The sequence below is a fragment of the Pteronotus mesoamericanus genome, unplaced genomic scaffold (assembly GCF_021234165.1).
Source record: "Pteronotus mesoamericanus isolate MK-2021 breed Mesoamerican mustached bat unplaced genomic scaffold, CSHL_Meso_final contig_78, whole genome shotgun sequence".
NCBI classification, from domain to species: domain Eukaryota; kingdom Metazoa; phylum Chordata; class Mammalia; order Chiroptera; family Mormoopidae; genus Pteronotus; species Pteronotus mesoamericanus.
The window spans coordinates 1,391,161-1,416,441 of NW_026555258.1; the positions used below are offsets into that span (position 1 = coordinate 1,391,161).

At 71.9% G+C, this 25,281-nt stretch overlaps 1 protein-coding gene across 2 annotated transcripts in view; it reads left to right on the forward strand.

Annotated features, from left to right (window-relative positions):
* The first annotated feature begins 806 nt into the window (after nucleotides 1-806).
* The window catches only part of RXRA (retinoid X receptor alpha), a 75,824-nt gene continuing 51,349 nt past the window's right edge, over nucleotides 807-25,281 (forward strand). Inside the window, exon 1 of one of the 2 annotated variants that reach the window (XM_054584147.1) lies at nucleotides 807-924. In XM_054584147.1, coding sequence (XP_054440122.1) covers nucleotides 897-924 — 28 coding nt within the window. In that variant the 5' untranslated portion in view covers nucleotides 807-896. Of the gene's footprint in view, nucleotides 925-9,780; nucleotides 9,800-25,281 lie in introns of those variants that run through there. The other variant, XM_054584146.1, reaches the window with a different exon arrangement.

A 25,281-nucleotide genomic window follows, 5' to 3' on the forward strand; every position in this document is an offset into this window, starting at 1 on the left:
CGAAGAAGTCAGGGCTCACGTGCAGCGGTAATGCAGAGCCCTCGCCCTTCCCGGCCTGCCCGTGGGTCAGCCGTGGGGGCGGGGCTGGGGTGCCCTTCGGCCTTTGCTTTCCCGCAGGCGTGAAAGTGAGGGGCCGACTGGGAGGGCCAGGAAAAAAACAGAACCCCCCACCCCCCCAACCATGGAGGAGCCGAGCGCGTGCTCCCGCGCCTGGCTCGGCCACCCTGGCCTCAGTTTCCCCGCTGTCGGCCGCGGCGGGCGGTGCTTTGTGCGGCCGCGCAGACAATGGCCCGGCCGAGCCGGGCTCCCCAGCCTTTCTCTTCTCCTCCTCCGCCCGAGTGGCGTTTTTTTTTTTGTATTTTTTTTTTTTTTGGCAGGCCGGGGAGGGAATTCTGCTCCCGCCCGCGCCCTGCCCCTGCCCCGCCACCCCCGCGCGGCTCCTGGGAACCCCTGGCGGAGGCAAACTTGCAAGTTTGCAACGCGCTGGCTCGCTCGCAACTCGGCGGCCGGGCGGGAGGGAGGGAGGGCCGCGGGTGCGCGCGGGCGGGGGCGGCGGCGGGGGGCGCGCGCGGGCGGCGGGCGGGGCGGGAACGCCGGGCGGGGCGGCGGCGCTGCGCCGAGTTCGCGCCCGTCGCGGGCCCCCCGCCGCCCCCCCCCGCCGGCGCCGCAGCGGTCGGAGCGGGGCGCGGGCGCGCGCGGCGGGGGCGCGGGCGCGGGCGCGCGGCGGCGGCGCGCAGCACAAGTAGTTTACATTGTTGGGCGACTTTTGCAACAACTCGCCGCGCCGCGGCCTCCGCGCGCCGCCGCCGCCCCGCCGCCGCCGGCTCCCGCCGCCCGGGCCCGGCCGGCCGCGCCGGGGGCCGCCGCGCTCGCCGCTGCCCGTCGCGGCCGCCGACATGGACACCAAACATTTCCTGCCGCTCGGTGAGTGCTCGCGGGCCGGCGGGCGGCGGGCGGGGGCGCGTTCTCGGCGCGCGCGGGGCGCCCCCCGCCCGGCCTCCGCGGAGTTGGGGCGTCGGGCCCGGGGCCGGGGGCCGGGCAACTTTTCCCCGCGCGCGCCGGGTGAGGAGGGGGCCAGGACGACGGGCGCCCCCGGCCCGCGCCGGGCCGCCGACTGGGTCGCGGAGCGGGAGGGCGGCGGGCCGCGGGCCGCGGCGGATCGGCCGGGACGGGGTCTGTGCGCCCCGGCCTGGCAGCTCCCCGCGGCCCCGGCGCCTGGCTCCAGCCGGCGGCGCAGGGACCGGGCCGGGCGGGCGGAGCAACTTGTGCGCTCGCAGCCTCCGGCCGCCGTGGTACCGGGACGGCTTCCGCGCCAACGCCCGGGCCGCTGAGTCCAGCAGGCCGCCGGCCCGGGCACACGGGGACCCTCGTCCCCCAGAGCAGCCCGGCGCGGTGGGCAGGGTCACCGGGGGGCCGGGTGACCGGGAACGTCAAACCTGGGAATGCCCTCTCCCAGAATTGGGGCCCCGCGCTCTGGCGCACTCGGGGTGTCCTCTGGGGCCTTCTCCGGGGCTGGCCCTACACTTGCAGGGAGGACGCCCCAGAGGCACGGAGGGTCGGTTTTCCTGCCCTCCCACTGCCATCCTGCTCGGTGGCTTCCTAACCGCAGACTGCCCTCCAACTCCAGGCCAGACCCACCTGGGAGGAGGAGGGGGCATAGCCAGGCGTCCCCGGCTGTTGCCCTCCCCAGGGTTTGGGAGCCAGTGAGAGGCAGGGAAGGGGGAGGCGTGGGGAGACTTTATAAATGAGTGCCGGGAAGGATATTAATTTGGTGGTGGGGACAGCAGCCAGGCTGTCAGGCTGGGTGAAGGATTTGTCCTGAATGGAAATTAAAACAGCTGATTCTCAATGAAACCCCACGGCCAGGCCCCCCGCCCATCTGCTTCCCCCCCCGCAGCCTGGGGTGCAATTTGGCTCCTCGGTGGGCGGTCAGAGTGGCCGCAGTGACCCTGGGGAGATGGGAGTTGGCCCCCAGGGTGTCAGGGCGAGGGTCTGAGTGCAGGGCGAAGGCACAGGGCTTGCTGCAGGGCGGCGGGAGAGGGGGTGTCGGGTTCCAAGTTTGTCGGACCTCAGGCCCCTGCCTGACTCTGTGTGTGATGGAGGCCTCCCGGGAGGCAGCGGGCCTCCCCCCTCCCCGCTGCTGCGGTGGGCGCTCCGGCCCGACCCACAGATAAGGGAACTGGCTGGGAGAGGCAGAGGCCACAGGCTGCCAAGCGGGAGATTTGGGATTTGGACCCCCAGCCCGCGCGGAGCAGGGCAGAAAGCCGAGTTGCTTGGGACTTCGTGTCTGGCCTGGCGGGCTCCTGTGTGGGCCGGCTTCGCCTTTTCCCCGTTAAAGCCTGGCGCGCCCACAGCCGCCCCCACGCGCACACTCGCGCGCAGAGCCGGGCTCTCCCCGAGGATCCCCCCTGGAACCCGAGCGCTCGGCTCTGTCGTGCCCCCCACCCCCCACGTGGCAGGGCCCTGCTGGGTGCTGGGAGCAGGACGGGCCGCTGTCCCAGACATCCTGGGACTTGGCCCATGCGGGGCCCGGGTTGCAGGGTGGCTGTGCCAGAGGCCCCATGGCCACGGCTCCGGAAGCCTGGGTGGGTGCCCCCCGCCGCCCCCAGGCGGCTGGAGGCTGCTGCCCGGTTCTGCCGCGGCCTGCCGGGCAGCCCACACACCCCGGGCCTGAGCGGAGAGACCTGGGCTCTGATTACATTTCATTTTTCTCTACGCTTGTGACCAGCTCTGAAGTCCAGTGGAGTCGAAGGTCCATTTAAGCGGCCACTTGCCTAAGCCCTTTTGTCAACACAGCCTGATCCCTCCCGGGGGGCGAGTGTCAGAGGCCTGCCTCGCCCGGGCAGGCGCTGCCGGGAAGGCCCGCAGCTCCTGGTAGTCGTCCGGCCGCTTTCGGGGCCTCGGGCAGAGCAAGTTTCCTCCTCCCAGCGCCTAGGGGCTCAGCAGGCCTTGTGGGCTTGGCGGGTGCCGGCCCTCCCCCTCCCCAGAGCCTCCCAGCTGCCGCCTGCTGAGCCCCGGGGTGGGGGGCAGGGACGGACCCAGGATGCAGGTCAGAAAGCCGAGTGGCTTGCCCGAGGCAGCCCCCCCTCCCTGCCCCTGCTGCCTGGGCCGGCCAGCGCCCCCATCCCCTTCCGCGGGTGAGGCCTGCGCCGCCATCCGCCTGCACGGCGGGACTGGACGGCGAAGCTTGGAAAGGGTGACCGGAGGTCTCAGGCCACGCCAGACCCCTCGGCAGCTAGTGACCCGTTTGCGCTGTTAGGGGTGGGCGGCCAGTGGCGGAGTGATAGGCCCACTGACCACTCTCCGGGGGGCTCTTTGGGACCTGGGTGAGCTTGGAGCCCTGGCGAGGGGCTTCTGGGAACATCAGAGCCTTTGGGACCCAAAATAGAGCGTGTTCTGGGGCCTCCCGAAATAACAGGGTCACATGACTGGGGAGGCCGGGCCGGAGTCCGCCTGCCCAGGCAGCTCTGCCTCGCCTGGGCATTGCCGACTGTTGGGGCGTTTGTTTTGCTAAACTCCGGAGGGGGCTCTGTTTGTTGACGGGGAAGTGTCAGGGTGAGAAAAACAGCTCTCACGTGTGGCCCGGCCGTGGCCGTGGCCTCGCCAGCCTGCATCCTTCCCCGGGGCTGGCCGCCATCCCCGGGCCCAGCGTGAAGCCCTGACCCCTCCGCCCAGACACGGGCGGGACGCGCCGGGGCCCCCAGGACGGGCCGGGGCCCGGAGCCAGGGTTAGGCGGCCCCACCAGCTCTTCCAGCTGTGCCTGTCCTTCAGGGCCCGCGGGAGCTGCACCTCCTCCGGGAGGCCCTCTGCCCGCTCTCGCTCGGCTCCCCCACCCCTCGGGCCCTGGGGGCGGGTCCTGTTGGTGGTCTCCAGGCCTCCCCACCCCGAAGGTGGAATTGCTGTGCAGGCACAGAGCGGGCGCCCTGGGTGGGCTCTTGCCCGGGCCGGGCGGGCGTGCGTGCATGCGGGGTCCTTGGCACCAGGAGAGGGACCCCAGGTGAGCGAGGTGGGACGCATTTTAGCTACGTGGGGGGCGCCGTGGAGCTGGGGGCCGGGAGTGAGGAAGCCTTAAAGGCCTGTGCAGAGCTGCTGGGAGCTGCCCTCGGAGTCTCCTTTTTCTGGGCTCTTCCTGAGTGGGTGTGTGTTGGGGCCGTGGCTCCAGGGCCGGGCAGGCCCCCCCCCTCCCCCAGCCCCTGGGCCCGGCTCTGCGGCCCTCCGCAGGGCACAGAGCAGAGACCACCGAGCTGGCTCCGGCGGAGGCCGCGCAAGCCAGGACCTGCCCTCTTTCCCTCCTCTGCCAGCTCCAAGTTCGTTGCTCGCAGCCGCCTCTCGCGGCCAGGCCTGGAGGCGGCCCAGCAGCTGGCCTGTCTCTGCTGGGACTGGCCATTGGTGGGGCCTGGGGTGGGGCCTGGGGTGGGGCAGGGGTTTGGGGCTTCCGAAGCCCGGCCGCCTGGACGGGGGGGATCGCCTCCCGGAGCTTTGCCGGGTGCTGCGCGAGCAGGTCGATTTCAGGGGTGCCGGGAGGATGGGGGAGGGCGTCCCTGGCCGCCGCCGCCCCAGCATTTACACTGTACCAGGTGCAGGTCCGAGCGGGACTGTGTCCGCCTCCCCTCCTCCCGCTGCCGCTCAGGCCCCTGTGTCACTTGTTCCCCTGCCCACTCTCCCTGGAAGGAAGAGGCCCCCCAGGAGCTCTGCCTTCCTGGGGGCTGTGTCCTGCTGCGGCTCAGGGCACTGGGGCCCTGGTCCTCTGTCCCCGCTGCCTGCGCTTGTGGCCACCTGCCCGTCCACCCTGCAGCGGCCCCGCCGCCCACCTGAGAGAGGGGCGCGCGTCCGTGCTCTTCCTGGGAGCCGGGTGAGGCTGCGGGTTGGCTGTGGGGTTGTGTCCCCGCCCACAGGCTGCCTGGGTCGGCGTGCGGCCCGGTCTGCGCGTTGGGCCCAAACAAGACCCCGAAGCAGGGACGGCGGCTGGGGCCGTCAAGCGTGCGGGGCGGATTCAGGAGAAGTGGGCTGCCCGTGTCCTCCCCCGCTGAGCCCCCGCCCCTCCTCTCCTGGGGCACCCAGGAGGCAGGTGGGACCAGGGGCTCGCTGGCGTCCCCCACCCCCGGCGGAGCCAGCCGTTCAGAGCCGCGGTGCCCCAGCGCCTCCCAGACAGGAAAATTGCGCCCTGGAGTTACAAAGCGATCGTCTAGCTCAGCAGCTGAGTGTGCGTGAAATGGAGCAGAAAGCAGCTCCGTGCGGCCGGCCTGGGCCGGTGCTGGGAGAGTGGGGATGCGCACACGCGTGTACGGGGCCTGGCCGTGCACAGGCACGCGCACGCGCGCGCAGGTCCCCTGCCCCCCGCCGCCGGGCCCTACCTGCGGCTCCACCTGGCACTGTTAGTTGTGTGTCCCCGGGCCTGTGTCCCTGTGTCTGGGTGTCCCTGGGACCCCACGTGTCTGCCTGTGTGTCCCTGTGACTCCGTCCTGCACCGGCTTCGTACCTGGAGCTGCATTTTCAGGGCCTCACGGACGCTTCCCAGGGATGGGCCCCGTGAGCAGACGGGAGAGCGAAGCCCTTCCATGAGGCCTGACCTGGCCTTTGCGACGGCGCTGGGCCCCCAGGTGGCTGATGGGCGGCCGCCTGCGTTTTCTCAGCCAGCTGGGTTCCCAGCCCAGAGGTCCTGCGCAGGGGCCGAGGAGGCCCTGCCCTGGGCGGGGCCGTGCCCCCCAACCTCCCGACCTCCCGGCCCTCAGGCAGCGTCGCGGGAGCTGCCCGCTGCCGAGACCTGGGCCTGCTCCCGGCTGGGCCCCGCGGAGGGAGAAGCTTTGCTCCGTCCTGTGTCTGTTCACCCTCGAGGCCATTCGAGGTCGGGAGACCCTTGGTCCTCACCCTGGGCTGCCCTGGGCTGGTGGGGGGTAAGGTGGGACAGCGGCCAGTGGCATAGCCTGAGGACCCCACGGCCGGGTGCTGAGCTCCCTACCCCAGGGCGGGGCTGTCTGGGCGCAAATTCCTGAGCCCCCTGGGGAGGGGGGTTGGGCAAGGATGGCCACTCTGGGCCCCAGGGCAGGGCGGGGCCTTGGTCGTCTGTGGTGTCCATGCCTAACACATGCACACATGTGTGCACACAATGCATGTTTGGATACATGAACACACACAGAGGCACCCACGCACACACGCGAACACCCCCCTACCCCCACGCACACGCCGAGCCTTCCCCGCCGACTCTAACAGCCTTGACAACCCCTTCCTTAGAAGGACTCGCGTCTGCCGTCCCGGCCGTTTCGCGTGGTGGCGCCTCGGGCTCGCCCGCTGGGTGCTCGCCTCGCCCTCCCCACCCCGGGCGTGGGGGCGCGCAGGGGGCGGGGAGGGCTTCCCGTCAGAGCCGGCTCTGGCTGGGGCTCTGCTTGGGGCGCGGACGGAGGGGCAGGGTTGCTGCAGGCGGCGGGGGCGGCCCTCCCCGTGGCGGGACGGCCAAGACAAAGGCCAGAGGCTCGTGTGGCCGGAGCCGGGCGGGGGGGCAGTGTGGGGGGGCTGCAGAGACACACGTGGGCCCCGGTGCCGCATCCGGCGTGGGGGGTCTGGGTGCTGGCGTCCGGGGTCACAGCAGCAGTCCTGGCCGGGGTTGGGCCCCAAGCCCTGTGCAGGGGGCCGGGAGGGGGCCCAGGCAGCCCGGAGCCAGACGCGGTGGCCGCCCCCCGAGTGGCCTGTCCCCTTGCTCAGCCAGGGCGGGGGGTGGGGGACGCTGAGGGGCTTCCTGGGCTGAGCTGGGGACCCCCGCCCCGAGCACGTTGCTGGGCGAGCCCCCCCACCCCCCAACACTGGGCCCGGGCTCCTGTCCCGGCTCCTCCTCCCGTCCCGGTCCCTGGGCCCTGGGCCTGGGGCCTCTGGGGAAGGTGGATGCCCAACCCAGCGGTCAGGAGGCCTCCAACCCAGGCCTGGGAAGGCCAGGCCAGGCCTGGAGCGCTGGCTGAAGTTGCGAGACAGGCTGTCCTTGCAGGGGCGAGGCTCTGGGGTCAAAGTAGGAGTGTGATGGGGAACGGGACATGGGCATTTGGGGGACCCGAGCACTGGAGGCCCCCGTGCGAGGTGTCACGTCAGGCCCTTGGCTGGCCCTCGGCCCCGAGCTCGGTCGCAGAGGGGGAGCCCGAGCCCGGCCCTGGCCTCCCACACCTGTCCGGGCTCATTTGGTCAGCAGTGGTGCCTAGCCGTGCCTCAGTTTCCCTGACCGTGCCCTGGGCGGGGCGCTCCGCAGAGCCTCTGGCCGCTGTGCTCAGGCCCGGGCATCCGGTGCTGGATGGAGAGCGAGTTGGGCCGTGGCCAGGCCGCGTGTGACCCGGCCGGCGCACCGTGGGCAAACCCCGTGGAGTTCAAAGCCGGCCCCGGGTGTGGGCTCCGGGTTGTAATGAGATTACTGATTCAACAGGCTGTCCGGTGCTGCTGCCCAGAGCCAGGGGGGCGGGGGAGCCCCGGGGAGGAGCCTCAGCGTCCCGTAATTGACCAATTTAGCTTAAGTGCCCGCACTGGCCCTAGACAGAGGTCAGGCGGTGACAGCCCAGGTGGCCGCCGTCGTGGCGCTGGGCTCCCATGCATGGCCGCCTTGTCCGAAGACCTCGGAGCGGCCGGGCCTGGCTGGCCCTGAGGCTCCACCTGGGACTCCTGTCCCCCTGCGCCCCCCGTCCATCCATGGGATCGGCCCCAATGCCGCGCCTTCCGGAAGCCTGCCGGCTTTCCCCGGCCAGAGCCAGCGGGCTGCCCTCGGTCACTTGGGTGCGGTGGGGGGCGCAGGCCGGGGGGCGCGGCTTTGGGGTTGGGTGCTGGGCCGCCTGGGTTCCGGTCGCGCTGTCAGGCCGCTGGCCCCGCGCCGCCGCCTCCTGGGGACGCGTGAGGACGAGCTGACTCCTCGCGGAGGGCTCAGGCCTGTCCTGGTGGAGCAGGTGCCCGGTCAGCGTGGGCTGCGGACGTGCCGGCCGCCCGGCCTGCCTCTCGCATCCGAGGCCTCCCGAAGGCAGGTGGTCCAGGAAGCGGGGAAGACCCCACGCCCGGCCGCCCCAGCGCCGGCTCCCCAGCAACGCCGGGTTCCGTGGCCAGAGTGAGGGCCTTGCTGTCCGCTTGCTCGCCCTCAGAGGCAGGGCCGGCGGTGGGGAGCCTGGGTCTGCGGCGGTGCAGGGGTGGCCCTGGGCCGGGCCGTCCCACGCGCAGCTCTCTGTGTCCTGCGGCCCACAAGGCGGGGGGCTGTCATGTCCATGCGTTTGGGGGGGCGGCTTCCGACGTGGGGGGTTGAATGATAGGCCGAGCCGCCCTTGCTGGCGAGGACCCGGAGCGCCATCTCTGGGGACTGGGCCGCGACGTCTGTTCTCCTGCGTCCCGAGTGGCGCTGGGGTGCCCCCAGCAGAGGCTGGCGCTGCTGCTTCCGGGTACAGTCTGTGCCTTTGACCTCCGGGAGGCCCCTAAGCCCCCCGTCCTACCCGGTCCCGGTGTCTGCTCTCCGACCAGCTTGCTGTGGGCCAGACATGTCCGTTCTCCCTCTAGGCCTCAGTTTCTCTGGTGTGCGCTGGCTGCCGGAGAGTCCGCCCTTCCCTCCCCTCCCGGCAGGCACCCTGGCCTTGTGCCCGTGAGCTGGTGGCTGTCCGGTTGGGACGGCGCAGTTGGGGACCAGTTCCTCAGGAAATGGCTCTGCTAGGTCCCGTCTTCAGGGCGCAAGGCCTGGGCTGGGCGGCTCGGTCTCCGAGGCTGGGGAGCCGCGGGCTCTGCGTTGGCTGAGGCGTGTGGGCCCTCCGGTGAGGACCGGCTCTGGTGTTCAACTGAGAGGGTTCTGAGGACACTCTGGGAGTGAGCAGCGTGCCGTGGGGAAATAGTGACCCTCGCTTATCGGGACAGGCTGAGCGGGGGACTCTGGGTCCTGCCGGCTGCCACCCAGGGCCCTCTCTCCTTGGCCTCTGACCCCACCTGCCAGGACTCCCCATGGCCCTCCCCGCCGCCGTGGGGCGGCCAGGCCTCTGCTCAGTGCCACGCGGTCCTGAAGCCTCTGCCGCCACACCAAGCACCACTCACCCCTCTCCCCGGCCTTCTGGTGTGTAAAAAGGGACGGTGGCCCTGGCCGGGTGGCTCGGCGGGTTGGAGAGCGCCGTCCTGGAACCGAGAGGTGGCCCGTTCGAGTCCCAGTCCCAGTGCGTACAGGAGGCGACTGGCAGACGCTCCTCGAGTGTTTCTCTCGCGCCCTCCCTCTTTCCCGTCTCTCTCTAACAACAATGGAAAAAAATGTCCTTGCGTGAGAGTGAAACCAAACAAAGCAAAAGAGGACTTGACAGGGAAAGAGACCGTCCTGTGCCACGGGCGACCGCCGGCCTGGGCCGCAGCTGCCCCGCCTGTAAACTCCCTGCCAAGGCAGGGCGGCTTCCCGGAGGAGGTGCTGTAGGTGGGTTTTAAGGGATGGATAGGAGTTTGTTGGGTGGACGGCACAAAGGGAATCAGCAGGGAGAATGGGCGGCCCCAACCAGGGTACAGAGGGGGTGCCTGCGTGGCCGTGGCAGGGGTCCCCTCCCAGAGGACCCGCCTGCTGGCCGGGCTCCGTCGCTGCCCGCTGGGTTACGGCCTGTGCTGGGGATGAGCCATGTGACCGCAGGGGGTGTGGTCAGCTGGTCTGGGAATAATTAACTGCGGGAGGAGGTGGGGCTGGGGGTGGGCCCGGCTGCAACCTGGAGCCCCCTCGGAGTCGGTCCCCTGCTGGCCTGATGTCCCCTTCGCCTCCCGGGCCCTGGAATGTCCTGGTCTAGAACATGAACCACGCTGGCCCACCAGCTCGGACCCCTGGCTCCTGGGGTGAGTGGCCCTGTCGGCCCCTTGTCCCCCGGTCGGTCCCCACGTCCCGCGGTCCCTGCCCCCGGCGCCCTCTGCCCCCTCCGTGGGCAGCCGTGGGTGCTGTTTCCCTGGCAGCCCCTGCGTGCGCCGGGCTGTCTGACGGCCCGCCACCCTCTCCTTGCGGGGGCCGAGGGCGACAGCTCTGACTGGGGGCAGAGTCCAGGGAGGCGTGGAGCCTCCCCCGCCCCAGACCGGCTCCTGGACTTTCTGCCCGGGATCAAGGTCAGGAGGAGGGCTGGGAGGGGGGCCGTACGCATGGGGCGGGCGGGCGGCTGGCCACTCGGGGCTCAGGCTGGTGAGGGGGCCAGGGCCGGGGGCAGGGCAGTGCTGGCTGGGGCCTTCCTGGGCCCAGCTGCAGGGGCGGGGACCACGGGGAAGGGGCAGCCCTTCCCTCCCCCCCCGCCCCCTCCCTGGGCACAGGGTCCGGCCGGCAGCCTCGCTCCCCCCGAGGCGGGGACCCCGGAGACCTCCCGCGCGAGAGGCCGAGCCCGCCAGGGGCTGGCCGCGGGCGGCACGCTCCGCGCCCCTGCGTGTGCATTCCGGCCCTGCCTTGGGAACTTGGTGACTTCCTCGCTCTTTATCTCGGTTTCCTCGTTCGTAAAATGGAAGGAAGGATGTGGGACCAAGTCCGAGGGGGGAGGCGTTGCCGCGCTCCCGCTCCCGGCAGGACCCGGGCCGGCATCGCCCACTGGCGTGGGGCCCGGGATCTCGGGCCCCGCTCAGCGGTGGGGTTGGCTCGGAGGCCAGGCTGGCAGAACCCGCCGCACCGGGCGCCGCATGAGCCCTGTGACGTGTTTGTTGAGCGAATCCGTGCTCTCTGCTGATTCCCTCTGCAACCTCCTCTTCAGAAGTGCCCTGGGGGCGAGCCCACCCCTTGCATAGTCAGCTTTTACAATTACCATCATGATTTGAAAGGGAGGGAAGTCCCGCTGGGCATCTAGCCTGGCTCCGACGGCGGGAATGATGGGCTGGGGCGCTGCCCAGCGTGCTCTGGGCTGGCGCTCGAGGCCGGGGCTCCGGGAGCCCTCAGGGAGCCTGCAGCCGCGCGGTGGCCGTGTGTGCAGTGCCCGCAGGGCGAGCCCGCACCCTCGGCAGGGCTTGTTGTAGGCGCACCTGCCCCCCGCGGCTGGACGGAACCTGGCGTCCTCGGACTCAGTGCTCAGTGCAGAGTGGGGGGACCCTCAGCCACCAGTGACCGTGCTGTTGGGACCTCGTTCCTTTCTCCACTGCTGAGCGTGTGCTGTTGGGGGTGGGTGGGTCGGGGATCAATGTTTGGCCAAGATTTCAGAGCACACCTCCTTCCTGCCAGCTGTCTATCCATCCGTCGACGCGTCCCAGGCCTGACTGGCTTTCTGTCCGCAGGTGCCTGGCTCCTGCTGGCCGCTGGGGACGCAGAGTTGAGTGAGGCCCCGCCCCCCAGGGTGAGCCCTGCTTGGAAGACAGACAGCGTGCAGCCGTGGACCAGGTCTTTAAAACCTCCCTGGGCCTCAGCTCGCTTCTCTGTGAAGTGGGCTGGCCACCTGCGTCCCGGCGGGTCGCTCGCAGGGAGCGTGGCCCTGAGGCTGATGCGTGTGGTGTCGCTCCTGCCCGTCTGGGGAGGAGGCCGGCGAGGGCAGCGGCTGCCGTGGAAGCCGGCGGGCACACAGAGGAGGCGTTGGCCCGCCCTGGCGGGGGGGCCCTCTGAGCTGGGTTGCGGCGGTGCCTCGGAGCGGTCCTGCGAGAGGGCGGCGTTTGCACCCTCAGACCTGCGTGGAGGCCGTCCAGGCGGGGCTCCGTGGATCTGCCCGGGTGGTTGGGGCGGAGCCAGCGAGGGAGCTGGCAGAGAAGGAGTCAGGGAGCCAAGGAGGAGGCTCCGCATCGTCTGTCCCCGGGGCCAGCCGGCCTGGATCTCGCTGTGGGGACAGTTGTGCCCGCCGTCCGGGTGGGCCTGTGGCCGCAGAGCAGCAGCCAGCAGCAGCGTGAAGGTCCAGGAAGAGGCCAGCAGCAGCGGGGTGGCACCCTGGCCTCACCCTGAGGTGAGGGGGGTCCGCGTGTCCCCGTGGGGTGTGGGCACATACCCCCTGCCTCCAGCCCAGGGCCTCTGCCCTTGGTGGGGGAAGCGAGAGAAGCCATTCTCTCTTCTGGGGCCGGGAAGCCCAGAGGGCACGAGCCGTGTCTGAGGTCCTGGGGCTGGAGACTGCCCCTCGCCCAGCACCGTGTGGCCGCGCCCCGAGGGCTGGCTGGAGCACTCGAGAGGTAGGAGGCCCACGGCGGCCCCTGCCACCGGGCCCGGGCAACTGGGCGGTCGGAGCGTGGGCCTGGGCCGATGCGGCCTGGGGTGACGCCGGCTCAGGGTCTGCGTCTGCGAGGGGCTCCTGGCAGCCGGCGCCCAGGAGACCGGAGGCTCTGCGAGGCCTGGGCGCCGGCAGGGCCCTGCCCCTGTGTCGCCTCGCGCCTCAGTTTCCCCGGGCCCCTCTGGGCCTCGTCCTCCGCCTGGAAGGGCATCTCTGCCGGCAGCTGGCCCGGCCTGTGACTGGCCACCACCGAGCGCGTGGCCCCTGCTGACTCATTTCTGGCTCCCTGTGGCCAGGACTTAACAAAAGGGACGTGCCGTGGTGTTCACAGGGCTCCGCGTGTCGGAGCGTGACCCCGTCCGCTGGGCTGCAGGACCACAGGGCAGGGGTTCGGGTCCCAGGGGGCGTCCCTGTCTCTCTGACGGGGCTGGTGCTGCCCCCCACCCCCCAGTTCCTGGGTCACGGGTGGGTCACTGCTCCCAGCGCGTGGCTGCTGGGGTTTGTGGGAGAGGCGGTTCTCCGCGGGCGTCTGCCCAGGTGTGGCGGGCGGCCGGGGTGTGGGCGGCCACCCTACCCAGGTCCCATCGCTGAGGCTTATCTGCTTGTGGACAGGATCGCGTCTCCCACGTTGGGCAGCAGGGACACCCTTGTGGCCGGCCGGTGGAGTGGCCCCGGAGGTGGCTGATAAGCTGTGGCGCTTGTTATCGGAGGGGGCAGCCCCACTGGGCCGTCACGGCGGCCCTGGGCTGCGGCCAGACCGCGGCCCCGCGGGCGTGAGCAGGCCCTGCGCAGAGCGAGCGCGGAGGTCCCACGGGGCGCTGGCGGCGGTCCCGGCCTCCCGCCCCTGCTAGCCCTGCGCCCTCCGGGCAGCTGGCCCGCCCCCGTTCCTGAGGACGAGGAGATGATGTCGTCACCACCTGGCTGTCTTGGACTCCGCACTTGGTGCTTGGCGGCCCACGCTGGCCAGGACCTGGAATCTGCGCCGGGATCTGGGTCGCCGGGATCTGGGTCACCGGCCCATGCGCCTGTGTCCGGAGGGCCGCCGGAGTCCCCGACCCCGGGCCTGGTCCCCGTCCCCAGGACCTGGCGCTCAGGGGGCCCGGCGTCGGCCCTCCTGTCCTTGCTGCTGCCCTGGGCGACCCCCGCCCTGGGCAGAGCGGCCGGAGGGCCCCGACCTCCCCAGACCTGTCTCAGGAACTCACAGCCGGAACCGAGCCAGGCGGAGGGGCTGGGCAGGGCCGCCCCATGGCCGGGGTTTAGAGGCAGAGCGCGTGTGCGTGCGTGTAGCGCACATGACGTGTGCGCGGCGTGTGAACCGTGGGGGCCTAGGTGCACACGCGCCCGGGGCCCCTCCCCTGCGGGCCCGCACACAGGCTGGTCCGGGTGGGAGGCAGGCCCACGCCCTTGTGGGGTGGCCCCCAGTCAGCTGGTGCCCTGAGGAGGGAGGCCCCGGCCGAGCGGCAGCCCCGGCCCATGCGTGCCGGGCGGCGCGGGCAGGTCAGCCGGGCAGCGTTAGAGGCAGCGGGCTGCTCGTACAGGGACTGGAGAACCGAGAGCGTCCAGAGCGGAGACGTCTTCCAGAAAGACCTCGTCTAAGGGATGTCGGATGCAGGGCGGTTTGGTGCTGGGTCCGACCCGTGACGTCAGCCCCAGACTTCCCCAGCCGGCCCCCCGAGGGCGCCTTGTCCTCGGGGAGCGGTCAGTGGTGGGCCAGGGGCTCGAGGCCAGACTGTGGCAGGTGGCGCTCGGACCTCCTTCTAGCAGGTGCCCCAGGCAGGCGCCTCGCTGAGGGTGGCCGGCGGCTGGGCCGTCAGCTCCGGGGTCCGCGCGCACGCGCTCCTGTGGGGCTCTGCACCTTCAGCGCACAAGCCAGGGTCAGCCATGCACACTGTAGTGCGAACGAGTCCCGGGCCGACCTGGAAAGGCCCCCCGGGAAAGGGAGGGAGGAAGGAGGTTCCCTCTGATTGTGCGGATGAGGAAATTGAGGCCTGGGCTGCAGGGGGAGCCACGGTGGGCCGGGGGCCCGCCTCGGTCTCCTGCCCCTGGCAGGGGCTCTGCTCCCCAACCGCCCAGCTTGGGGCAAGCCAGCGGGCACACGGGGGGCTCCGCAGGGGAGCCCGGCAGGGAGAGCTGTTGGCAGGCCCAGCGCAGGGCACCCTGCGGGGTGAGCCGGCGGTGCCAGGGGCGCATGAACACCCCTGTCGCCGAAGAGGAAGCCTGAGCACGAGGAGCCGGCCAGCGCCATGCCCGAGGTCCCACGGCCAGCGATGGGCACAGCTGGGACCGAACCCGGTTCCCAGATTCCTCTCGGAGGCACCTGCTGCCCTGGGCCCGGGTGCGAGGCTGAGGTCCTGGTGGCAGCGGAAGGTTGGGGGGACATTCCTCATCTGGGAGGGGCTGGGAGATGCCTTGTTTCCTACACAAACAACCAGGGTGGCTGGAGCAATTTTATTTTTATTTCCTATTTTTACTTCCCCATGAGCTCTTTTTAGTAACTGTGGGCTGGATAGGCCCCCGCCCTCTGATCTCCACCAGGCTTCCTGGCGCAGCCCGGGGCCCTTGGAGAGGGCGAGTGTGAGCGTGTGTGTGACCCCGGTGGGGGAGGACCCGGCGGCTCGGCTTGCATACACCTGGTGACGGGGAGCTCCCTCCCTCCCTGGCTAGTTCTGTGGGGCGGCCCTTTCTCGCCCCCTGGGACCAGGCCTGGGAAGCAGGGGGTGGCAGTGGGTGTGCCTTAGTGTGTGACTCAGTTTCCTCACATGCCTCCCCGGGTTCTCGGCTGGGATTTAGGTTCGGGGAGGCCCCGATGGAGAAGAGAAGGTGACCAGTGCGGGTGTATGTGCGGGGTAGGGCGGGCTGTGTACGCGCAGGTGAATGAATGCAGTGTCTCAGCCTCAGACGCGGCTGGGCAGGGGGCGGGGCGGGGCGGGGCTGGGGTCCACTGTGGGCTCTGGTCTGACCCACTGAAGGACCCGCCATGCTGTGGGGTCAGCGAGACCCGCCCGGCCGGCTGGGGTCGGGGATGTGAAGGCCCTGGGTTGGAGGGCATCTCCCCCCGGGCTCCCAGCCCTGCCTTGGGTGGGGGGGCCCTCATGTGCCCCCTTGAGCCCGGGGGGAGGTCTTCGTACCAGCATTTGGTGGATGGGGGCCGTGAACTGCCGGGGCCGCTGGGGGCGGTGCCCTGGCCGAGTGGGGTGCCAGCCTGCGCCCGGCCCACTGTGCTCCCGTGACGCAGGAGGGCCAGGCCCCGGGAGGCCGAGCGTGTCCTCGGGGCCGCACAGTGTGCGGGCGATGGGCGGCGGGGGCCACGCCACTTCCCTGTGTTGTGCAGACAAGGAAACCGAGGCACCGAGCCGGGGCGCTGCGGCCAAGGCGCCCTAGGTGGCTGGGCCCCAGGCCCCGGGCGTGGGATCCCGCCTTGGGCCCTCAGCGGGGCGGGGCTGGGGGACACCCGGCAGCCAGCGGATCCGGGACTCGGTCCTGCTGAGCCCCCCGGGCCCGCCCCCTCTGCCACCCGGAGGTGCCCGCGGGCTTCTGGGTGTGGCCCCCGGCTTCTGCAGGGTGCCGGTTGGCCCCCACGGCTGCCGTGTTGTGCCCGGCCTGCCTGGTGGGCTCGGGGGACTCTGGCCCAAGGGGAAGGTGGAGGGCTGCGGGGGAGCCTGCCGGCCCCCCTCCTGGCCCTTCCTGCGCTGGCTGGCTCAGCCCCGAAGCGGGGGCCCCGACCTGCTGCCATGGCCTCTCCTCCGGTGCGAGTGGCGTGGACAGCAGGGTCATGGACGTGCCGGGATGGCCGGCAGCCCCTCCACTGGGGGCCAGGAAACTGAATCCCAGAGCGAGGCGAGGGGGAGATGAAGGGCTTTCCGCACCCCCGCCCTTGGGAGGTGGCCTAGGCCGAGGGCACCTGGCTGCTGAGGCCACCTCGTCACGACCCGAGGGGGCACTTCTCCTCAGAGCCCGGGAAGCCGGCTTCGGCCTGGGGCGGCAGGAGCCCCGGGCCCACGTCGGGCCGTCCCTCGGCCCCCTGCGGCGGGGTGGCGCGGGGCAGCGCGCCTCCTCTGAGCCTGGGCTTTGTCCCCTGTGACCTGGGGAGATGGCCCGTGTTTCTGGGGTGGCCGAGAAGGGGGACGGGAGTAGTGCCAAACCTTCAGCTCTTGTGCAGGGACGGGGAGCGCCGCGGCTGGGGCCCTTCCGAGCCTCAGCGCCTTCCTCCGGGGCGGCGGGGGGGAGGGGGCTTCTGGCTCTGCCGCCGGGGGTCCCGGGAAGGATCGCCTGTCCACGCCCCTTGACTGTGGGCAGCGCTCCATGCGCAGCACTTGGGGAGCACGTGAGGCTGGGCCTGCTCCCCTGGGAGGAAGTGGCGCCCCAGGAGGCTGGGGTCGGGGCAGCTGGTGGCAGAACCGCCCTGGGGTGTAGGCGGCTCGGGGCTGGCAAGCGACGCCCCTGCCAGGTGGGCCTCGGTGCGGAGCGTGGGGTCGGCCCCCGCGGGGCCTCCACTCCCCGGACCTTCCCCTGCTGAGTTGCCGAGGTCCCCGGGTGGGGCCCGGGTCCAGGCGCACGGCTCCCCGGCGGGCCGGCCCTGTTGTGGACCCCGGTCCTCAGGGACGCGTCTCCAGCCCCAGCGAGCACGGCAGCGGGCCTGGGACCGTGCGAGTCCGGGTTTTCTTCGTCTTCCAGGCAAAGAGGACCTTGCGTAACTGTGGGAAGGAGCACTTCCTCCCCGGAGAGGGAGGGGGCGGGGGCTTGGTCAGCGCACGTGACGCCCTGGCGCCCTCTTGCCCTTCTGCCCTCCTGCCTGTGACGTCCATGGGCCTGTGGCCCAGGGGGTGGCCGTGCCCGGCCAGCCCTCCCCCCAGGCTCCTGTGGGGGCCCACTGGCTGCATGGCGCCCCGCGGGGCCCTGGGGGCTGGGCCGCGCATCCCCACCCTGAGCCTTTGCTCTCTGCGCTGGCGGCCTGCCCTGTCCCGCTCTTCTTGGTCCCTGCAGCCCAGTTTCAGGGCCTCCTCCCCCTTGAAGCCGAGCGCCTGCATCCCCGCCCCCCAAGGGACCCCGTCATCCCACGTCTGCCCCGTGGCCCAGGCGGGGGTCCGCACAGCATTGACGAGTCCGCCCTGTCCTGGCCCAGGCCTCCGTGTCCCCGGCCCCCGGCGGGGCCCTGGCAGCCTGGACGAGGGGCGACACTGGTGCCTGGGCCTGAGGAAGGCGTGCTGGGCGGGAGCGCCGGGGGCTGGCGCACGCGGCGCGGGCCTCGCCTGGCGTGGCGTGGAGCTCGGCGGGGCCCGGGGCCGGCGGGCCTGGCTCCGTGCCTGCGCTGCAGGAAGGGGCTGAGATTCGGCCCCTCCCCCCCGCAGGCTCCTGACTCAGCAGCTGCAGGGTGGGGAAACCAGAGGTTTCTCGACAGAAGCCCCAGCCAGAGGCGCCGGCCGCGTGGCCCGGATTGTTCTTGTGAGGAAGGTTCCCGGGAAGTGGAGCTCTCAGTTCTGCCTCTGGGTTCCCCGCAGGAGTTTGGGGCTCTGGGCCCCTGGGCACACTGCTCCCCCCTCTCTGGGCCTTACTGTTGGGCTGCTCTCTGAGCCCACGGCGCCCACTGGACGATGCTCTCCCGGCTGCCTGGGCCCGTGGTGCTTCTGCCACCACGCTGCACGCCCCTCGGTCCTTCTGCCTCCGGGTCCTGCTCACGCTGCCCCTTCATCCGCCAGCCTCCTGCTCTGTCAGGTGTCCATGTATAAGCAGCCTCCTCCAGGCAGCCCCCCCCGGGGGGGGGCCCTGCCACCCAGTGACTGTAGTACCTCCTTTCCCTTTGGTAGTGGTGATGGTAGTGATGGGATCGGCCTCGGAGGCCCCTGTTAACCTCAGGGCTGCGCCCGACAGTCCAGTGGGCGGGGCGCTGCGGGGACGGGAGGCGGGACAGCCGCCCGGCTGGGGCCTGTCTCCCGGGCCTGTGGGCCGCGGCGCCTGGCAGAGAGTTGGGTTTGGCGTCCATGGGCTGTTGTCGGAGCTGCTCGAACGGGTCCCCTCGGGCCCCCTAGGCTGCAGCTGCCCCGGCCGGCGTGGGGCGGGGCCCCGCCGCCCAGACCAGGGATGGTGGAGGACGTGGAAGTGCCCGTGCCCCAGGGGTCAGCAGCGAGTGCCCGCAGCCTCGATGGCGAAGGGCCCCAGGCTCCCCGCCGGCCAAGCGGGGACGAGGGAGCTGATGTTGGCACAGCCCTAGGCCGGGCCTGGGAAGGAGGGTGCAGGTTCGGGCTGCACCCTGCGCCAAGGCTCTCGTGGCCCCGTGGCGGCCAGCGGCGGGGGCGCCTGGACCGCCGACCGGCCGGGGCTTTGGAGCCTGGGTTAAGAAGTCCCGCCTCGATGGTCTTCAGCAAGCAGGGCCCGTGGCTGAGGGCTGTGGTCCAGCAGGGACACGCTTTTGTTGCTGTGATGTCAGGTCCCCTTCCCACCGGCGTCTTCACTCACTGTCTGAGGGCGGCCACGTGTCCCCCTGCCCACAGCGTCACCAGCGCCGGCCACCGGCCGCCGCCTGCCGGATCCCTCGAGGTCCTTGTGAAACACGGAGCTAAAGAAGGCTCCTCCCGGAGGGGTCGCTGGGCGGAGCGGAGCGAGCCGCAGAGGCTGAAGTTAACCGTGCCTCTTGCTGCCCCGCCCCTGCCCGAGGTCGGCGCAAAACGCAGGAGGAGGGAGAGTGAAAAGTAATTAGAGTCTCGCCTGGCGGCCCCGCTCATTCATGACTGAATCTGGGTCAGCAGAGGAGCCCAGGCCGGCGCCGCACAATGGACGGGGCGGTGCTGCGGTGCCCGCTCCGCGTGCTGAGCCCAGGCGCCCCCGCCTACGGGAAGCCCTCCTGAATGTCCCCCCCAACTTGGCCCAGTGCCTTTTGCATCCGATGGCGTCTTTTAGGGACTGTTGGGAGTAGGGGTGGCAGCACCGAGGGTTGGGGCACCTGAGGCGGTAACAGCCGGAGCCACGTGCTGTTGGGGACCCACAGGGCCCCCTCGCAAGTGCTCCCGTGTTCTAACGTGCTCGCCTCCCACACCGCTGTGGTCCTCGGGGTGCAGTCCCAGCTCTGGGCCGGGCCCTCGGGCCTGCTTGTGGGCTGGGCCGGTCTGCTTCCTGCTGCTAGAACGTCCCCAGCTCCTGCCCTGCCCAGGGCCTTTGCACGTGCGGCTCCTCCCCAGCATGCCCTCCCCAGAACGCCCCGTGGCCACTGCACCGCTCCTCCCACTCTCCCTTGGGTTCAGCCCCAGGGACCCCCGGGTGCTGCAGCCTCACCCCACCGGCACCCTGGGCCACCTCAGCCCGCTCGCTTCCTCCTGAGGCGCTGCACATCCTGCGAGGGGGTTGCCGGCGGGGCTCCCATCGGTCCCCAAGGATGGGCACGTGCCGCGGGATGGACTGCGGGGCCCGCCTGGTCCCCGGGGCCCCTCCCCGGCCTGTGAGCGCGGCGCGCGAAGGGAGAACGCGGCTGGGGGCCCATGTGGGGCTCCCACCCGCAGGAGGGGTGGAGGGGAGGCGCTATGCCCGGGGGACGGTCCCCGTGCAGTGTTGCCGGGCCCTGGGCAGTGAGAGCTTGCGGAGCCTCAGGTGCTTGGAGGGGCTGAGTCGGGACAGTGACGGGTGGAGGAGGGACCGCTGGGGCCTGGCTGGGAACCCCGCCAGCCCCCGACGTTTCCCGTTTTGTAGAAGGAGAAACTGAGGCGCGAGGGGAGGAGCTTTCCCTGCCTGAAGGCCGCTGGGGAACGGGGGCCCAGCGCCCGGGGAGGGCCCCAGCGGTCACCGTGGCAGGGAGAGGCGGGCGGCCGCGGAGTGAGAGCCTGGGTGTCGTCCCCGGGCGGATGGCGGGGGTGGCGCGTGCAGCGCAGGGCAGAGAAGGGTTAAAAACGGTGGGCAGTAACGATGTTTCTAATTTTCCTGTGTGATTGAATAAAAATGCAGATCGCGGGGCGGAGGACGCTCCCCCCCGCCGCGGTGCTGACCGGGACTGACCGGGGGCTCCCCGCGGCCCGCCTGCCTTTGTCTCCGCGCCCCCAGCGGAGGCGGGTGCGCCCGTCCGCCAGGGGCCGGGCAGGGAGGGGCAGCACCACGTCCCGCCCGTCCGCCCTCCGGGGGCCGGGGCGTCTGCTGAGCAAGGGACCCGGTGGGGCCGGAGCCCCGCACCCCCCTCCAGGGGCCCCAGGGTCTGGGGCCCGCGGTGATGATGGGCGCGTCCCAGGTGTGTGGCCGTGGCCCTTGGGGGGAGGTTGCAGGACGAGGAGGGGCAGCCGGCGCAGACGCGGAGGAAGCACGTCCCGGGCTGGGCAGCACGTGCGGAGGCTCTGAGGTGGGCGCGGAGGCTGCTGTCGTTCTGGCCGTGAGGGGGACAGGCGTGGCGCCGGCCCTGATGGCCCCCGTGGGGTCTGGGAGCCCCGGCCGCTGGTGAGGACGTGCCCGGGGAGGGCGGGGTCCCGAGGCCAGGGGGAGGGGCGGCCGCAGGCCGGCGTGGGGGCTCGCGGGGCCAGGGCCTGGGCCTGGGCCGTGGCGTGCGTGGGGGGCGGAAGCCCGGCGCCCGCGCACGCAGCGAGGCGGCAGACCAGGGGTGCGGACGCCCGGTCCCGGGGGAGACACGGGTCTCGGGTCTGTGGGCGGAGCCCGGGGTGTTCTCGAGGGCGACAGCGGGGCAGCGGGTGTCAGGGCGGCCTTCGCGGGGGGCGGGGGCGGGCCCTCCGAGCTGGCCGGGGGCGGGGTTGTGACTGGGGCAGCCTTGCGCCTTTGCGCTGGTCTTGGGGACTGTTCCAGACAGACCTCGGCCGAGCTGAGCAGCCCCAGGGCTGTCGCTTCCTTCTGAGAGGGGTCACTCTTGCCCTGCCCTGGGGTCGGTCCCGGGGCTTCCGGGCACTGAGGCGGGGGCCGCTGGGCCCTCCGAGCTTCGCCGTCTCCTGTTTCCGGGACCGGCGGGGCCTGCCCCCAGCACGGTGACCTCCCGGAAGCTCAGGCCAGGGCCCCTCGGTCCCCGGAGCTCCTCATGTGCAGGGAGCGTCAGCATGCAGGGCCAGCGGCTGCAGGGCACCCCCCCGAGGGGCAGCATCCCCGTGGGCCTGCTGTCTTGTCTCAGGAGACTGGGGGTCTCCCGTCCCCCAGGGCCACCGGGGCCGCCTGGACCTGAGCCTCGGAGTGTGAGTGTGCAGCGTGAGCCCGGCGCACAGCCTGGGCCCGCGGGCCCGGCCCCTCGGGAAGGCGCTCAGAGGCGGCCGTGCGGGGCTGGCTCCTGGGACAGCGCGCCGGCCAGCGCACGCCGCCCTTCCTGCCTTCGACGCCAACGCTGTTCTCTGCTCCGGGCTGGGTCAGCTCCCGCTGCCTCGAGTCCCCGGCAGCGCTGGGCCCCTCCCCCGCGGCCGGACCCCTGCGGTCTAGAGCGCGCACGGGCCCAGGTCAGGAGAGCGGGCCCACCAGATGGCCAGGCGGGCACATCTGCCCAGCGGCACCGTGCGCTGTGATTAAACGGCCTGTCCGGGCCGGCTGGGCAGCTGGTCAGTGTCAGGCTCACGGCAGGATGCGGGAGGCCGCGCGGAAGCCGGCCAGCACGGCGGGGAGGAGCGGGGAGGGGCCTTAGCGCCCCCGGGCTGGCGCTGAAGGGCGCATTGGCAGGAGGGGCGCGGGCCCTGCCCGCGCCCCCAGTGCCAGCTGGGGCCCTGCTGAGCGTCTGCTTCCTCTCCTGTAAGGGAGGAAGGGCACCTGCTCTCGTGTTCCAGCTGGTGGCGCAGACCTGGGCCTCATGTTCTGCATGTGTGTGCCCGTGTGCCCGTGTGTGTGTGCATGTGTGCATACGAGTGCTTGTGTGTGCACACAGGTGTGTGTGTGTGTTGGGGAGAAGCCTCTCCCCCGGGGGCGCAGTGGGCACCTGAGGCCGCAGCAAGGCCGGGGCCAGACCAGCGCCGGGCCCTCGCGCACTGTGCGCCTGTGCACGGGAAATTGAAGGGCACATCAAGTAGGTTCCTGCCCTCGGCGCCTGGAACGGGGTGGGGGGGCGGCGGGGAGGAGGGCAGAGCCGCCCTCCCCTGCCTCCGTGTCCCTGCCTGCAAGACGGGGGTGGCCGGCCTGGCCTCCCAGGGAAGCGTGGGGAGCCGCGAGGTGCGGCCTCTGGATGGAGGGTGCGTGGGCATCGGGCCCGGGCCTGGTTCTCCCTAAGGAGGCCGCGCTGGCGTCGGAAGCCTGGGAGGACGTCGCCAGTGGCCTTGGGCCCCAGCGTCCCCTCCAGCGGGGTCTGCAACGTGCCCGGCGCCGGCGAGGAATGAGCGGGGTGCTGGCCGTGGGGTGGCGGGGTGTCACGCCCCCGCCCCCGCCCCCGCCCCGGCCCCGGCCCCGTGGGCTCTGAGCTCCCGAGCAACCTGACCTCATCACCAGGAGGCGTCCCCTCCTGGGAACCCCTGCAGTGGCGGGGACCACGCCGGGGAAACGCGATCCCCTCCCTGGCCGCTGAATATTTCATCAGCAGATTAAATATTGACGCTGAGCCGTCCCCTGCGCCGGGAGGGTGGGGGAGGGGCCGTCCCCGTGTCAGGGGCGGCTGAGTATTTTTCCTGATAATGGAGCCGTGTCAATTGGAAAATGACATCGCTATTTAAAATGTGGCCCTGCGGCCCTTTTTAATTAAGGCGAGACGTCATAACCCGTCTGTCGCCGTGAATGAAGCTCGAACCGTCAGAAAGGAGAGGGGAGGGCGCCGAGTGGGGCTCATCGGGGTGGGCGTGCGGGGGCCCCGTGCGGGGCGGGGCGTGTGCATGGCTGGTGTGGATCGGGGTCACCCTGGTCCGTGTGTCTGTGTCTGCGTGGGGTGGGGGGCGGCGTCTGGTCTCCGTGTGCATGTGTGTGTGCCCGGGCGGGGAGCCCGGGAGGCTGAGGCCGGCGTCCTGTAGGTGAGCCCGACGCCGGGGAGCGAGGGCCCCGAGGCCTGACCGCCCCCCACCCAGAGCGGGTGAGGGCCCCAGCACTGACGTGTGGAGGGTGAGCGGAGCTCGGGGGCAGCCGGGGCACAGCGTTCGGGGTGCCAGGGCCGCGGGGGCGCCGGCCTGGTCCAAGGGCGGCCGTGGACGTCGGGGCCGCCTAGGTGGGTGGGGGGCGGCTGGCGAGATGAGAGGGGCTGGCGAGCTGACGTCGGGCCTCCTGGGCCGCGGGGGCGCCCGGACCCGGAGGGGCAGTGCCAGTCCGGGGGGCCGCGTGGGAGACCCTGCGCAGGCGCGTTGGGCCCGGTGGCGCACAGGGAGGTGGTGGCATCCAGCCAGGCCCGGCGGCTGCTCACCAGGGCCCTTGGGGATCTTAAGGGTTACACCGGGGTCCCTGGGTGCGTCTTGGGCCTGAGGGAGGGTGCCAGGTCCCCGCTCCGGGCCCCAGACAGACGGCGCTGCCCTGCTCCGCCCCGCCTCACCCCTGCCCCGCGGCGGGCAGGAGTGGCCTCTCGCCAAGCAGCAGACCGTGCGAGGCTCCGTGTCTGGACCACCCAGCCTCCAGCCGCTCTCCCGCTGGGCCTCTTGTTTTCCTTTGGCGGGGCCGGAGCCGATCCCCGGCTGCCGACGGCGCTGGGGGCCGCGCGCCCCGGCCACGGCCGCGCCTCCCGGCCACGCTGGGTGGACTGGGGCATCCGTTTCTCCCGGGGAGCGGCGCCAGGGGGCTGACAGAGGGGCTGTGTGGGGGGACAGCGCCGGGGAGCGGCCCGTGCCGGCCCTCCCCTCCTGCCGGGGGTGCCCGAGGGTCGGGCTCGCTGTCTGCGCCGTCGGCTGGGAGAGCGACTCACTCTGGGGTCTGGGGACGTGGACGGCTCCGCTGGCCTTTCCTGGGGCGGGCGGCGCGGAGCCGAGTCGCCGACGGGTTTGGGCAGCTGGCTCTTGGGGCCCCGTTAGTCCTCCCTGTGCGCTCTGTCCGAGCAACTCGGCCCCTCCTGAGTGGGCGGTGGCAAACCAGCCATCTGTGGCCCGAGAGCCCTGCCCTCTCGTCGGTGGTGTTGGCAAGGCCCAGGGACCCCTCGCGCCCGCCCACCACCATGCGGAGGGTGAGGGTAGACGCTGTGTGCGGTGGGGACGCTGCGGGTGGGGGCGGGGCCGGGTGTCCCGCAGGCCCCATTCTGAGGGACCCCCGTGGGGCTGCCTGAGGTGCGGGGTTCGGGCCGGGCGGGGCGGGGAGGCTGCCGCCGTGAGTGTGGGGACGAGAACGGGGCGGGAGGAGCGGGCGCTGCGCCCCCCGGGTCCGCGTCCTCGGCCGCCCGTTGCGCCGACCCCTCCCGCCAAGAGCCACCGAGGAGGCCGAGTGCATTTTCTTGGTCACCCCTGCGTGGTTTCCCGCCGCAGGCCCCTGCCGGTCCCGACTCTCCCTCCCCCACCCTGCACAGCCCGGCGCGAGAAGGCTGCGGGGTCCGATGGGCACCGGGGTGGGGGCCGCAGCTCTGGGCCTCCGGGGTTGGCGGCTCTCGCCCCGGCCGCCGGCAGGGGCATCGGGGGCCTTCCACACTCCAGGGGCCCGGCCACAGCCCTGCCGGGCAGGTCAGCAGCGTGCGGGGGCGGGGCCCGGGGCTCTTTCCGGCCCCCTGGGCGGTTCCGAAGCGGGGTCGGCTGAGCCCACGGGCTCAGGTCCGCTGCCCGGCACTGCCCCGGGTCTTCCTGCGAGACCTCAGTCTGCAGCAGCTCTGCGGCTGCCCGAGGTCTCAGGTCTGGGTAGGCCGCCCTCCTGCGTCCCAGGCCTCTGAGCCTCTCGGGCAGAGGTCGTCTGAGTCCCCGGTCCGTGGCTCCTGGCCCCACAGACCTGTGTGTCCGCCTCCCCCGGGCCTTCCGGGGCTGGGGCTGCCGAGGCTGAGAGGCCACTGGGAAGTCTCAGCTGGGAGGTGGGGCGTCCGGGCCAGGTGGACCCCCACAGACTGTCTCTTCTGCTCCTAGGAGGCTGCCCAGGCCCTGTGGTTCCAGGAAGGACACGTGTCTCTCTCTTGTCTGCTCGTCTCCGACTCTGGGGTTCAGGCTGGGGCCAGGGCTGGGCCACCCCCTCCCTGTGGGCAGGAGCCAGGCCCCCGCGAGACCCCCCGCCCAGCTCCCCTCTGCCTGCCCGGCCCTTGGCTCCCCTTCCCTGGGCGTGAGGGGCAGAGGGCCTGCGGGGGGCAAGGAGGACATCTGCTGTTGGACCTGCGTCGCTGCTGCTTTTTCCCGGGGTCCTGTCCTC